This window comes from Carcharhinus amblyrhynchos, chromosome 4 (genome assembly GCF_965287045.1).
Source record: "Carcharhinus amblyrhynchos chromosome 4, sCarAmb.v2.hapA, whole genome shotgun sequence".
In the NCBI taxonomy this organism is placed as follows: domain Eukaryota; kingdom Metazoa; phylum Chordata; class Chondrichthyes; order Carcharhiniformes; family Carcharhinidae; genus Carcharhinus; species Carcharhinus amblyrhynchos.
Window position 1 is genome coordinate 103,212,336 of NC_137327.1, and position 15,617 is coordinate 103,227,952.

General features: G+C 41.2%; 1 protein-coding gene across 2 annotated transcripts in view; it reads right to left on the minus strand.

The window, feature by feature from the left end:
• LOC145342282 (transmembrane protein 33-like) overlaps window positions 1-15,617 on the minus strand; it is a 132,192-nt gene that overhangs the window by 102,023 nt on the left and 14,552 nt on the right. The window contains exons 2-5 of one of the 2 annotated variants that reach the window (XM_080187714.1): window positions 12,065-12,219; window positions 9,872-9,967; window positions 7,233-7,327; window positions 172-359 (exon numbers count right to left, since the gene is read on the minus strand). In XM_080187714.1, the coding sequence (XP_080043840.1) occupies window positions 172-359; window positions 7,233-7,327; window positions 9,872-9,967; window positions 12,065-12,208 (523 nt within the window). In that variant the 5' untranslated portion in view covers window positions 12,209-12,219. The remainder of the gene's footprint in view (window positions 1-171; window positions 360-7,232; window positions 7,328-9,871; window positions 9,968-12,064; window positions 12,220-15,617) is intronic. The other variant, XM_080187715.1, reaches the window with a different exon arrangement.

A 15,617-nucleotide genomic window follows, 5' to 3' on the forward strand; every position in this document is an offset into this window, starting at 1 on the left:
GGGGAGGGAAGAAAAAAAATCAAAATAGTAAGCCCCAAAAGATTATTCCTCTCAACAAGACCTTATTCATCTGCAGATTCTCCCCTCTTAACTGCAGTAAATCTTGCCACATGATCTGATTACAGTCATAAAAATGATTTAGTTTACACAATAAAGCACAGCGAAGGATACAGGTAATGGGATAGGATGTAATAAAGATGAGCGAGTACAGCAGGTAGTGGCAGCTGTCCTCCAAAAGTGCCTGTGTGACATAGGCTCTGCTGAACTGGAATCTGGGTAGCCTCTGATGGAGCCGGCAAGCACTGGTCAGGGCATTAGCCAGTAATGCCCTCTGATAGAACTGTCCACCCTCAGCAACTCTGTGGAGAAGAAACAAAGACAAAATATTCAGTTTCTTTATATTCATTGTCAATTAATATAAAGTTGTCAAAGATGCAGCATTGAACTATGGTACGATGTAGGGAAATGCAAAGTGGGAAAAGGCAAGTTACCATTATTAATGTAGAAAATCCATGCACAATTTACATTTTCCCTTCTTTTAAAAAGTCAACTGGATATCTACCATGTGGAAACCTGATACATGTTTAAGAATTTGCAATTAAAGCTTAAAAAAAATCCCAATTTCCTGTTGCCCAAAATGTAGAAAAACATCTCACTAACCCAAGTCCAAGAGCTTAAGAGCAGGTTAACACAGTTGGGGCTTAGAAAGTCCCAAGTAGGTGCTTAGTTGGTGCTAATAACTTGAACAGCTAATATTGTGTTGCTCACCGGAGTAGATTACTAATAAGCTTCCCACTCACTTATCCAGAAAGAGGACTACCACCAAATTAAGGATTTGACATGCAGGGTTATCTGCAACAAAATGGGAACAATACTAGGCCTCAGTGACAAATCAACGTAGCCAGGTCCCACTTATGAGCTACACTAGCTGCTCAATTTACTAACTGCCTGGGAATATTGTGAAACTGCCTGACTTAGTTAGGGGGGATAGAATTGGTTATAAATTTCCAATGCTCAGTATGACATCTTACCCTCCCCAAAAGACAGACAAATCGAACTGGTTGTTAGATCACTGGCAAACACTGGTGACTTGCTCTACAATAACTACAAGAATCTCCCAAAAACAGCATGGTGAGCAACACAAAATATCACTGAACAGAAAAGTGAATTGCCATCATCTTCCTGACCACAAAAACAAACACATGCTGGATCTTATTTATTGTAGTTCCACCAGTGGTAATGCAACTCACACATTAAGCTATGGATTTCTGAACATGTTCTCATACACATGAAGACCTGGTTAATACTCTCTAATATCGGTCTCAGCATTTTAATCAGCTGTGTGAAGTTGTCTGCCTTCAGCATGCTGGAAGAAATAATGTTGAGCAGCCTACATCATGCCTGCAGCTTGATCCTTTAGATGCACAACTCCAATGCCATGTGTCAGCCTTATGCACCATCAACTGCTTAAATCTGATCCACTTCTAAAGCGCTAACGGCAAAAAGGTATGCCATCCATGAGGCTTAATTCACCCTCTTTTGATACTCACTGTTCCTTTCTTCTGCCTATTTTTCCTTTTTGCCACATCCATTTCACATTTTTGTCCCAGATTCTGTTACATATGCCCAAGAACTTCTGTTGCCTAATTTTCTAAACGGTGAATAAAAGCGCTTTGGATAAGTTGGCATCCCAGAAGTTTAACCTGTGTTGATATTACACAGACATAAAGAGATGAGAAAGAACAAGATGTTCATTGCGCCTTCTCAGTGCAGTCCCCAAGAACCGTATCAAGGCTGAAGTATACATCAATCCAGGCCCCCATCAACTGATATGAATAAATCACTGGATAGCTCACTTGGAATCTTTCAACGTCTAATCGATGAAATCCCCTTTGGAAGCCAATAACACCATGCTCATCGATCGACTGGTGATGTGACATCTTTAACATATTGTACATGTACTTGCTGCCAGAATTTCCATTTTATAGTCAAATGCGCACTTTATCATGGAAAAGTACCAGTGTAGGTTTGTCACACTGAACCCACATGGTATTTGTGCTAAGTGCCCAGACAATGACAACCCCCAAGAAGAGAATCTAACTATTTCCCTTTGAAGTTCAATGGCATTACCATCATTGAATTCCCCATCATCATCAACATCATGAGGGTTATCAAAGACCAGGAATGGAGCTAAACTAGCAATATAAATACCATGGCTACAAGGGCAGGTTAGAGACTATGAATTCAGAGGTGAGTAACTCATCTCCTGATTCCCCAAAGCCATTACCTATAAGGTAAGGTCAGAAGTATGATAGGTTACTTTCCATTTATCTGGATGAGTGCAGCTTGAACAACAAAGAAGCTCCACACCACAAAGCAGTCTGCTTGCTCAGCACCATATTCACCATGCAGCAGCATGTATCATCTACAATATGCACCATAGCAGCGCATCAAGGGTCCTTTGACAGTGTTTTTCAAACCTGCAACCTCCACCATCTTGCAGGGGAATATCACCACTTGCAAGTTCTCCAAGCCAAACTCTATTCCACTTGGAACTATCTATGTCCCTCATGTTGCTGAATCAAAATCCTGGAACTCTGTTCTTAACAACACTATGGGAGAATTGGCAGCAGATGGAATGAAGCGGATCATGGTAGTAACTCAGCAACACCTCAAAGGCAATTTGTGATGGGCAACAAATGCTGGCTTCAGCTGCGACACTCACATCCCTTGAATTAATATTTTTAAAAGTGCTGTAGTGTCAGATAGCAGAGAAACGTACTTGTGTGACAAGTTAACGTAGTTTCCATTATACATTATGAAAATAAAGACAGATGTCCTGAAAGTGGGAATAGCATCTCCATACACTTAAAATTCCAGAAAATACCTGCAGAAATGGATCTCATTATTTCATTTATAATGCTATGGATTTAACTGCAAGAAAATTAATCACCCTCTGCAAAAATAGTAGAGGAATTACAACATTTCCTAGACAAATGTACAAAGAATTGGTACAATAACATTCCACTGTATAATATCAGGGATATAGTCTCAGCATCTTCTTTTACATGAGGTATCAAGCATCTGAATTGGTGGTGTTATTTTCTACTTCTAGAAATTTTGTTCAAAAACACGTAGCACTAAAACTAGGAACTTATTTGGAGTTACTGAACTGCAGGGGGCGGACATACGATCTGTGCAGTGAACGTATTCAAGTTGAAACTGGGTCTGTGGTCCTCCCAGTTAAAGAACAGAATTACTGAGCACTTCACAAATCTGGAGAAAATCCAACATCAGGTCAAACAGAAAAGGCTCCACCCAAACAAATTCTGTGACCACTTGAGGGGAGAGTCAATGATAAAGCAGGTGATGAGGCTAACCCATTGCACTTGGAGGAGGTGTGTTGACATCTGTGATGGTGGTTTGCCCAGGCTAGGGTAGAGCAAAGGGACAGAATAGCCAACGAGGTTAAACTGAGACTTTATCTGATGCAATTTTTCAAAGTCATCTTGGTCTTTTGGCAAAGATGACATGTCAGATCAATCCCAAGATTGGGTGCAATGAGTCATCTTATATGTTCCTCACTTGGGGACTATAAATTAGACTCTATTTGAATTGCTTTTTTGGATGGAATAAAATTTTAAACAAATTGGAAAATGAATTCAGATGATTTCAGGTGTTAGACAAGATGGAGTAAATCATTATGTTTATCTCAAATCCATTTTTCCCAAGGTACACTGGAGAACCGACAGCTAAATTTCGGCAAGTGCTGGAGCAAAGCAGTGGGCTTTACATGGAAATTATCACCATGCAAAATGACAGAGCTGACAGCTAGATCAAGGGACAAAGACTTTTGGGGACTTGTAAACAGAGAGAAGTACCCTATTCTGATATTGTGCGTACTCAAGGTGAAACCCTACTTTGGTTCCATATACCACTGAGGTGACCTTTTTCCAGCATCGCAATCATTTCACAGATGCCCACCTGACGGACTGCATGAGACTGGCTATCTCAAACCACGATCCACACTTCACAGCACTCTCAGATATAGTGTGAAAGCACAAATATCACAGTAAGAATAGGTGAGGGTTATGCACAAGTGTGTTTTGGGGGCTTTTAGGAAAGAGTTTTTAAAGAATATATCGCATGCTGCATTTTGATGCTAAAAGTGATCTTGGGCTTAGAAAGGTTGGAGATCATTGATTCTATATTAACAGCTTAGATCAGACAGCTAAGTGTAACATATTCAAGATTGCTGATTGTGCAAAGTTGGGTGGGATAGTAAGCTGCAAGGAGGGAGCAGAGGGTAAAAAAAGGATATAAATAGGTTAAGTAAGTGGGATGAACATGAGAGATGGGATATATTATAGAGAAATGTGAAGTTATCCACTTGGGTACAAAAAATGCAAAAAGCAGAATATATTTTCAGATGAGACATTGGGAAATGTTGATATTCAAAGGGTCCTGGGAGTCTAGTCCTTTCTTTAACTTAGCAATTAACTAAAAGTTGCTCTTTGGGTTGGAAGAAGCTGAGTTATATTCCAACTTTAAAACTAGCTGCAGGTTAATTAGGTTTTCAGAAGCTTGAATCAGAGAGCATAAAAACTGGCCTTCTTCACTGGAGAGAGGGAGGAAAATGAGATGCTCTTTCTTTTTCTATCTTATTTCTCTCACCAGTAGCCGGTTCTTACTTTACTACAGGAATTAGCGAGTAACTGGTAAGTTTTTCTACTTATTCCAATTGTAATAAATAGCTCTTAAAAGACATAATATGGCAGGTCAGCTCAGCCAAATGAAATGTGGGAAGTCATGGGCGCATCTTGTATCCTAGATGAACACATCTGGAGGATATGAAACCGGCTGTAGAAGCTTGGGCTCCAGGTTACAGAACTTGAGTGGTGGCTAGTATCACTGTTGTGCATCCGCGAGGCAGAAGACCACGTGAATAGCACATTTAGGGAAGTGGTCACACCACAGGTTAGAAGCATGCAGGTAGTGAGGGAATGGGTGACTACCAGGCAGCCAAGAGATCAGGCAGGTAGTGCAGGAGCCCCATGAGTCCATCCTGCTTGGTAATGATTCCTCAGGGGAGTGGAGCCAGAGCCAGAGCTGACTCAACTGGACAGGAGGAGGAACAAGGGTGGGAGAACATAAATGTTAGGGGATTCTATAGGTCAGGATATCAGACAGATGTTTCTGTGGCAGCAAAGGCGACTTAATCTGAAGCCAGGGTTTTAAATTTGAATGAGGGGAAAACTGACAGAGGGAAAATAGATTAAACAGTATAATGGTACATATGAAATGGAAAATCTTTACAGAATTATTGCATTGTTGACAGCAACTGCACATTCCTTTAAAGCACAAAACCTCAAAAGAAAATGCAATCAAATTGTGGCTAATAAAGTTAGAGGTTATATAAGATTAGAAGAAAAGGCCTATAAAGTTGCCAGAAATAGTAGTAAACCTGAGGATTCAGGGCATTTTTAGAATCCAGTAAAGGTAAACCAAAAACTGTAAGGGAGAATAGAATATTAATATAAATTAGTAAAAAACAAACTGTAAAAGCTTCTATAAGTATGGAAACATTTGACTTGATTTATTATTGTCACGTGTTAGCATAGAGTGAAAAGTATTGTTTCTAGCACACTATACAGACAAAACATATCGTTCATAGAGTAGGAAACGAGAGAGTGCAGAATGCAGTGTTACACTCATAGCTAGGGTGTAAATGTTTGGCGAAGACAAATGTTGGTCCATTACAGGCAGAGTCAGGAGAATATATACTGGAGAACAGAAAAATGGCAGAGTAGCTAAATGATTATTTATTGAGTGTTGACTAGGGAAGATTCAAGAAATCTCATAGAATTAAAGCATGAGAAATTGAAGGAAATTGGTATTAGCATGCAAGTTGCATTGGAAAAAATAATGGGACTGAAGACTGAGAAGTCCCTGGAACTGACAGTCTACATCCCAAAATGCTGAAAAAGATAGCTATGGAGATAGTGGATGTATTGAGAATCACCTTCCAAAGTTCTACCTTTTCTGGAAGGGTTCCTGCAGATTGAAAGGGACCGGACTGGAAGATAGCAAATGTCACTCTACAAATTAAGAAGGGAAAAAGAAGAGAGAACAATAAACCTCTTAGCCCTACATCAATGGTTGGGAAAATTCTAAGGATGTGATAAAACAGACACTTGATCATAATGATCTGATTCGGCATAGTCAACGTAGATTCATGAATGGGAATCACATTTAATGAACCTGCTTTTTTTTTTGAGTGTGCTGCTGAGAATTAATAAAGGAAAGTTGGTGGACCTAAGTATACTGCATCTTTAAAAGGAAAGATCCCCCACAGGAGTTCAGTTAGCAAAATTAAAGTACATTTAATATGAAGTAATATACTGTCATGGATTAAGTGATAGTTAACAGGCTGGAAACAGAGGGTAGGAATAAATGGGTCACTCCCACTCTGTTAGGCTGTGATTGGTAGCATACAGTATGGATCTGTAGCTGTTCACAATATACATCAGTGATGTGGATGTGGGGACCAAATGGAACATTTCCAAGTTTGCAGGTGACACAAAACTAGATGGGAATGCATATTGTGAGGAAGATTCAACATGGCTTCCAGAGAATTTGGAGAGACTTAGTGAATAGGCAAGATCATGACTGGTTGAATATAATGTAAAAAAAAGAGGCCATGCATTTGGTGAGAGTGGAGGATTAGATGTGCAGAGTATTTCTTTAATGGTAAATATAAATATACAAAAGGACCTGGGTGTCCTCATCAATAAGCAACTGAAGGTGCAGTCAGCAATTAGGGATGTTAATAGTATGTTGGCCTTTATTGCAGGACCAGCTGAGTTCTTATGCTTTGTTACAGAATGCTAAAAGAAATCTAAGCATTCTCTATTAACCTGTGCCGTCATAAAATTCCATTTGGATCCTCACGAACGCCTTTAAAACAAAACATCTCTGGTTCTATCAGTACACTGATTGCTAATCTTAATCTTCAAATATATATCATTGATTACATTCTGTAGGGTGCAACTTGTTCTTAAATAAAAACACCATCTAGATCTAGTTCTTTTGGCCAGTAAGCACAACCTTTTCTAATAAATAATGCAATAGATGCTATACGCCAACTTAAGGACTTCCAGCATCTCAAAATTCTCAATATTTTGCCTGTAATGTTAGGTATGTATGTGTACAATCATTGTAAATCTACTTACCCCAAGATGGGAAACAGAAAAAAGAATGTTGACACCAGTGTAAATAATCGAAGCAGCCACATGATAGATTCGGTCTTGTTGCTCATCATGAATTGCTTTTATCGTTATGTGGCAGGAAATAAAAAGAGAATATTATTTAAAAAAGGCATGTTTTTAGAATAAATATTCTATATCTAGGTGGTGTAGTTATGAGTGGGAAGCTCCACGGATCAATACTGTTTCTCATTTATATCAATGACCTGAACTCAAACTTTATCATTGTTTGCTTGGCTGACCATTTTGTATTAAAGAGAAGAGACGTGGAATTGAAGAAAGCAGCTTAGATATTTTAAAATAAGCTGGCCAAGATAGGGAAGTGAGCAGATCAACTTCAAGCAAAAAAATGTAAAGTACAACAGGAAAGAAAAACGGACAACAAATAGCAGAACTATCACACAGTGTTTGTTTCAACTAAACAAAGCAGGTGACAGCCATTCTCTAGTTCATCCTCTGGGCAATGCCTTGACTAGAGTCAACCTGCTTGGTTTGCTTTTAAACAATGCTTAGCACAGTCAGTCATTGACACTATTAACAATTGGCCTTCTCTTCTCATGGAGTAAAACTGTTTTTCCTTTTACATTTGGTATTCTTGAAAATTGTCCTGAATGCAAGGCAAAAAGCTTCACCAACTGTCTTTTTTCAGCATTCCTCATGTTCTGTACTACCAAATGACATTGTAATATACTTCCTGCAATTTGCATTTCCATGAGTTATTGCATCTAAAGTCTGCAGTTTTCTTAAAATAAACTTAATGATATCTAATTTTGTCTAAACAAAACAGAGGTGATAGTCCATGTAGTCTAATGGCATACTGGTTTAAATTCTGTGGCTAAACTGCAGGTGCCTGACATACATGCTTTCTTTCACTCCAGTTTCTTTTTAAATTTGAAAAAAGGATCTGCACAACTTGAATTTATGCCACACTAACATATTTTATAGAACAGCATTTTAAGAGCATACCATTTAGAATTCAAGTGACACTGATAAACCGTTTGATTCTAATCATTTAGAATATAATCTGAACCCTGTGTTAAATACGGCTTTGTCAAATTATTTTGTAGCTTTATATATAAGTCAAAGTGCATCACTTTTCACAATCACTGAAGCAAATACAGCACTTGCTTTGTTTGTACTCAACTTTATAAAAGTGTACAATTTTCTTTAAGATAAAATTTATTTCTGCAGTGGAATAGCTGGGATCAGACTTGTGCTGAAAATTGATAAATATTTGCACCAATCCTGCCAACTGCAAAAATGTAAAAATCAACATAAAATCAGGAGAAATCAGCACATGCAATCAACCCCAAGTATGGAAGCTACACCTGGTCTTAGAAAGGAGAAATTTTCAGGTTAAAAAATAAACTTTTAGATCCTGCTACCTTACAAGTTGGGCGCAAATTAATGTTATTCAGAACTGGCACAGATGCTGTTCTTTTGAATGATAACTGGGGTTATGTTAATAAGCTAACTGAGAGTTGACACATATAACTCCGGAACAGCAGATGATTGAGGAAATTTGCACATGCCAATTTTATTTTAAGTGTAACTGCTGCAAATTTCCTTGAAGGGGAAAGACACAACATAATGTCTCTTTAACATCCGACATATACAGACATTCCCGGAAAGTCCAGGCCATTCTGTTTTGCTGTTTTCCTCCAGATTCAACTATTTTTATATCTTCTTTAATTAGTTGGTTTCCTTTCCTGTTTCTTTGTCATTTATTCTCCATTTGTTTAAGTCCCTCTAAAATCACTGGCAATTTTTTTTTCCATTTTATTTCTATTTTGATCAAAGGGTTACACTACTAAGACTGCAAAGCACAGTAATATACTACAATTTCTTTCTCTGATTATTTCAGGCTTAAGTTCACACAGGCTGCAAAACGCATCCCATCCAATGCAATAACAAGGATATGCACTGCTGCCTCACAATGCCAGGGACCCGGGTTCGATTCCGGCCTCGAGTCATTGTCTGTGTGGAGTCTGCATGTTCATCCCGCATCTGTGTGGGTTTCCTCCGGGTGTTGGAGTTTCCTCCCCCAGTCCAAAAGACTGGTTAAGGTGCATTGGCCATGCTAAATTCTTGGAGTGTACCCCAATAGGTGCTGGAATGTGGTGACTAGGGGATTTTCACATAACTTAATTGCAATGTTAATGTAAGACTACTTCTGACAATAATGAATAAACTTTAATTCTGTTGGAATTGCTGGTTTAACAGTTATGGTGGAGCATCGCATTTACAGTTTATTGTTTTCCTCTTTAACCAAATAAGAGGAAGCTGTTACAATTGGTAGGTCATAGGACTGCAGGGCAGATGATTGTACCTCTAAAAAAAAAACTGGAGGTCTCTTACGCATAGATTGGGCTACAGTGTTTTGGAATTACATAGAGGGTCTTTCCATATTCTAAAGGCCTGCCAGCAGCTCATCATCATGTCTCTCCAGTTGAGCAATGCAAGAGTTTCAAAAAGAAACAAAGGAGTGAGGAAGGAGCAAGGGATGGCATTAGCTTGGTACCTATGGCTCAGTCAGTGATTTTACTGCCAAGTGTGTGAATAGTCACATAAAATGCAAAGTCCTGGGTTAAGACTCTCTTTCTCACCTTGACCATCCCCCTGATACAACCATCACAACTACATCCCTTTGACTTAGGGAAGAACAGTCCCACAGGTATGGTAGACACAGGTTTAGCTATCCACTGCAAAACATAGAGGGACCACTTAAAATACCATTAAATCCAGCAATTGCCTGCTAAATAGCTCATTATTCCAGGATTGTCTCTTTTTGTCTCTTCTGCAAACTGTCCTGTTAAACCCTTCACCTCTGTCACCTATACTCTTACCTCAAACAAGTGTGAGGAAATCCTAGACTTCTTTATCACCAAAATCGAGGCAATTAGATGCCTCTACTGCTTCTGTCCCATCTGGCTCAACTCGACAAAATCCTTTTGAAGCTCCACCCTGCTCTAGTATTGTTCTCAGCCATGTCCCCTCTCAGCTCATCTTGTGCATTAGACCCTATCCTGTTCCTATTCCCACTAAACCTCTCAGCCAACTTCCACTCCTGGCCTCCACGTCAGCCAATATTGTAAACGGCTCTCTCTCCTTTAAATCTGCTATCAGATCTACAATGTACTGTTCCAGACTGCGGAGGAGGGATATTCAACTGTGGTTTTCAAAAGGGAACTGAATAATCATCTGAACAGAAAAAGTTGCAGGGATGCAGGAAAAAGGCAGGGCCAGCTGAGTAGTTTTTACAGAGAGCTGGCACAGACATAATGGGCCAGTTGGCCCTGATCTATGTTGTAACCATTTTATGGCACTTAACAGAAATATCATAAAACATAACGAGATATGAAGTCACATATTAGTAATATTAGTGCAGGTGGCCAAAAGCTTGATCAAAGAGGGTTTACTGGAGGACCCTAAAAAAAGAATGGGAGAGAGAGGTGAGAATTGGAGATTTCAGAGCCTACAAGAGATAGGACAATGCAAGGTCGTAATTAAAATAAGACTGTGAATTTTAAAGTCAAGGCATTTCTCGGCTAGGAGCCAATACAAGTCAGTGAGCTCAGGTTTGATAGGTGAACATGGCCTGCTGTGAATAAGGATATGAGCAACAGAGTTTGGATTACCTCTTTAGGGAGGGTAAAATGTGGAAGACGATATAGGAGTGCATTGGAATAGTCAATCTAAAAGGTAATACAAAAAGGTAAGAATGAAGGTTCCAACAGCAAATGAGCTGAGGCAAGAGCCAAATGAGGCGATGTTGCAAAGTGGAAACAGGCAGTCATATTGATAGCATTACATATCAGAAGCTCATCATGGAGCCTTGCTGACAGAGAGCAAGCAGTAGAAATAGAATTTGAAGCTAAGACCAAAGACAATGACTTTGATCTCCCCAATATTTAACGGAAGAAAATTCCCCTCATCCAGTACTAATTTTTTGTGTATGAGCTGTACCACACTCCTTCAAATTATCCATTTATTCAATAACCTTTCGAAATCACAATTTTCTACGCATGGCAAAAAGCACACCTGGAAATTAAATGTGCTGATTTTACTTGACAGACAAGTACTGGTATATATCACATAAGCACAAACAATTATCATGAACATAAATCAGACACTGGACTTGAGAATGCTGAATTCTCAGTCGTTAAATAACATACACTGTGGAACTTTTGCTATAAATATGCATGATATTATAACTTCTGAACTCATGTTCAATAATAGTACTGACGCAATACTTCTTCCAAATCATTCAAGAACTATTTAGATAAAAATAAACAGCAGACAGAAATAAATTGTAAAAATATTTTCTTATGCTAAGATTCTCTATCTATTGCACAAGAACTATGCCAGTTAAACACAGGATTATGATGTTTCTGTTCTTATAAATCTATTGTAGAAACACAAGTTATAATCACATACAGATCAGGTAAATCCTTTTTTTATAGTTTATTTATTAGTGTCAGAAGTAGGCTTACATTAACACTGCAATGAAGTTAAAGTTACTATGAAAATCCCCTAGTCGCCCCACACAGGTGCCTGTTGGGGTAAAGTGAGGGAGAATTTAGCATAGCCAATGTACCTAACCAGCACGTCTGTCGGACTGTGGGAGGGAACTAGGGCACCTGGAGGAAATGGACACGGGAAGAACATGCAGACTCCACACAAACAGAAGCCCAAACCAGGAATCAAGCCCAGGTCCCTGGTAAGGCAGCAGCGTTAACTACGATGCCACTGTGCTGCCCTGCTATTGATGAATTATAGAAAAATAGGCAGATATTTACCGAGACTGAAACTGGTGAGGTTGTTTTAACATCACCATTACCAGAGGTTGTTTTAGCATCGCCAACACCAGCACTTCCAGCAGAGTCAGGTGGTTGTGTAGAACTATCAGCCTTGGCGGTGTCAGTTGATCCTTGTTCTGCCATCTCAAAGTTCTCTGATTTGAAACAAAAATACATTAAATCTCTAGTTTTAAAAAGCACTTGGCATTTGTGCTATTGTATCTGAACAACAATATCAGCACCTTTAACACAGATAAATGTCTATTGGAGCTTCATTAGGAGTGTTACCAGGCAAAAATGAATTCGGAACCAAAGGAAGTGATACTAAGTGAGAACAGCTTGGCCAAAGTAAACTTAAGGGGAGGTCAGTGGAGTGAGAGGGAAGCAGAGTGAGCTATTAGGGCTTAATATCAAAAAGGGCTGGAAGGTAAAAAGGCCAGGTGGAAAGAACAAGGAAAAAAAAAAAAATTTTTTTTTTCAAAACTACTACAGCAAAAAACAAGGAAAATATTTTTTTCCCACAACAAATTATATTGAATAATGGAGGGGCATGTGATGTGCGGTTCCTGTATGATGTGGGAACTGGTGGACCCCAGGGTCCTTCCCAGTGACCATGTCTGCAGTAAGTGCAGGTTGCTGGAGGAGCTCCAGCTCAAGGTGGATGAGCTGGCCTCTGAGCTACAGACACTGAGGCTCATCAGGGGGAGAGAGGGTGTCATTGTCAATGGGGTGCAAGTGACATCCACCCCCCCTAGACTGTCTAAATCTAAGGGTCAGGAACAAAAGGGGGCTGCTGGGAGGAGGAAGGGGGGTGAGGAGCGGAGGCCTCAGCCTCTTAATCTGCATAACAGGTTTGAGGTTCTTGCTTCCAGTCTGGAAGAGGACGAGGCAGGTGAGGTTGGTGAGCAAACTGCACACGGTACAGTGATGCAGCAGGACATAGGCAAAGAGAAGGGGAAAAGGAACGTAGTAGTGATTGGAGATAGTGGGGTGAAGGGTATTGACACTGTCCTTTGTCACAATGACAAAGTGCACAGAAGGGTGTGTTGTCTGCCTGGTGCTCGGGTACAGGATGTCGCAGCTGGGCTGCAGAGGAATCTGGAGTGGGAGGGTGAGAACCCAGTTGTGGTGGTACATGTGGGTGCCAGCGACGTAGGCAAAGTGCGGACTGAGGATCTGGGGAGGGAGTATGAGAAGCTGGGAATGGAATTAAAAAGTAGAACCGACAAGGTGGTCTTCTCTGGGCTACTGCCTGAACCGAGTGCAGACGGGCGTAGGGTTGACAGGATAAAGGAAGTGAATGGGTGGCTCAGAGATTGGTGTGGGAGGAATGGGTTTGAATTTATGGGGCATTGGCACCAGTATTGGGGTAGGTGGGACTTGTTCGGACGGGATGGGGTTGGTCTGAATCGTGCTGGGACCAGAGTGCTGGCGAATCGAGTAAAGAGAACTGTAGACAGGGCTTTAAACTAATTAGGGGGGGGGAGGGTGCGAGGGTAGGTGATGTTAGGAGGTCTACAGTTAAGGATAGGGTACAGGTAAGGGAAGAGGCTGAGGATGTCCCAAGTGGTGGCGTTACGGCAAATCGGGTCCAGAAGAAGGCTGGGATGAAAGCGCTTTATCTGAATGCACGAAGCATTCGGAATAAAGTGGATGAGCTGGTGGCGCAGATCGACACAAATGGATACGATCTGGTGGCCATTACAGAGACGTGGCTGCAAGGTGACAGGGACTGGGAGATGAATGTACAGGGCTATCAAGTGTTTAGGAAGGATAGGCAGGAGGAAAGAGGGGGTGGCGTAGCTCTGCTGATTAAGGACAGCATCAAGGTGGTAGCAAGGGATGATATCGGAGCCAAAGAGCAGAAAGTGGAATCGTTGTGGGTGGAGATTAGGAACAGCAAAGGGAGGAAGACGCTGGTGGGTGTCGTCTATAGGCCCCCGAATAATGATCTGGAGGTGGGGCGGGCTGTTAACGCGCAAATAAGTGCGGCGTGCAGGAATGGGACGGCAGTAGTTATGGGGGATTTCAATCTGCATATTGATTGGTCGACCCATGTTGGACGAGGTGGGCTCGAGGAGGAGTTCTTGGAATGCTGCCGGGATAGTTTCCTGGAACAGTGTGTGTTGGAGCCGACGAGGGAGCGAGCTATCTTGGATCTGGTGCTATGTAATGAGGCGGGTAGAATTAGGGACCTTGAGGTGAAGGATCCTCTTGGAGAGAGTGATCATTGTATGGTGGAGTTTCTGTTGCAGATGGAGGAGGAGAAAGTGGGTTCCCGGACACGTGTCCTTTGTTTGAATAGAGGGGAGTATGGTAGGATGAGAGAAGAATTGGCGAATGTGGACTGGGGGAGCGCGTTGGAAGGTAGGTCTGCTGAGGAGCAGTGGAGGATCTTTAAGGAGATCTTTCTTGGTGCTCAGCGGAAATTTATTCCGATGGTTAAAAAGGACAGTAGGAAGAGAGGTAATAAGCCGTGGATAACGAAGGAGGTGAAGGAAAGTGTTAAATTAAAAGCGGAGGAATTTAGAGTAGCTAAGAGCAGTGGGCGAGAAGAGGATTGGGAAAGGTTTAAATGTCAACAAAGATTGACAAAAAAGTTGATAAAGGAGGGTAGAAGAAGCTATGAAGCTGGGCTAGCACTTAATATAAAAAAGGATAGCAAGAGTTTTTATAAATATATAAAAAGGAAGAGGCTGGCTAGGGTGAACGTTGGTCCCTTAGCGGATGAGAAAGGGGACCTAGTGGTAGGGGATGGGGATATGGCTAAGGTCTTAAATAACTTTTTTGTTTCTGTCTTCACGGAGGAGGACGTGAATAATTTGCCGGGTGTTAGCGATGGAAAGGTGGTAGGACTGGAGGGTCTTAATGACATTACTGTTACTAGAGAGGTGGTGCGCGACAGACTGGAGGGGCTGATTGTGGACAAGTCCCCAGGACCGGATGGAATGCATCCGAGGGTTCTGAAAGAAATGGCGGAGGTGATAGTGGATGCCTTGGTGGTTATTTTCCAGACGTCGCTGGATTCCGGGGAAGTGCCGGAGGATTGGAAAACGGCTAATGTTACGCCGTTGTTTAAGAAGGGTGCCAGGCAAAAGGCGGGGAATTACAGGCCGGTTAGTTTAACGTCTGTGGTAGGTAAAATGTTAGAATCCGTCATTAAGGAGGAAATTGCGAGGCATCTTGAAGGGAATTGCTTGATAGGGCAGACGCAACACGGTTTCATTAAAGGGAAGTCGTGTCTGACCAATTTACTGGAGTTCTATGAGGATGTGTCTAGGGCGGTGGATAGAGGAGAGCCGGTGGATGTGGTCTTTCTGGATTTTCAGAAGGCGTTTGATAAGGTACCTCACAAGAGGTTACTGCAGAAGGTCAGAGGACATGGAGTTGGGGGTAGGGTGTTAGCGTGGATAGAGGATTGGTTGTCAAATAGGAGGCAGAGAGTGGGGGTCAATGGGTGCTATTCGGATTGGCGGTTGGTGACTAGTGGGGTGCCCCAGGGGTCGGTGCTGGGGCCTCAGCTATTTACCATTTATATAGATGATCTGGAGGA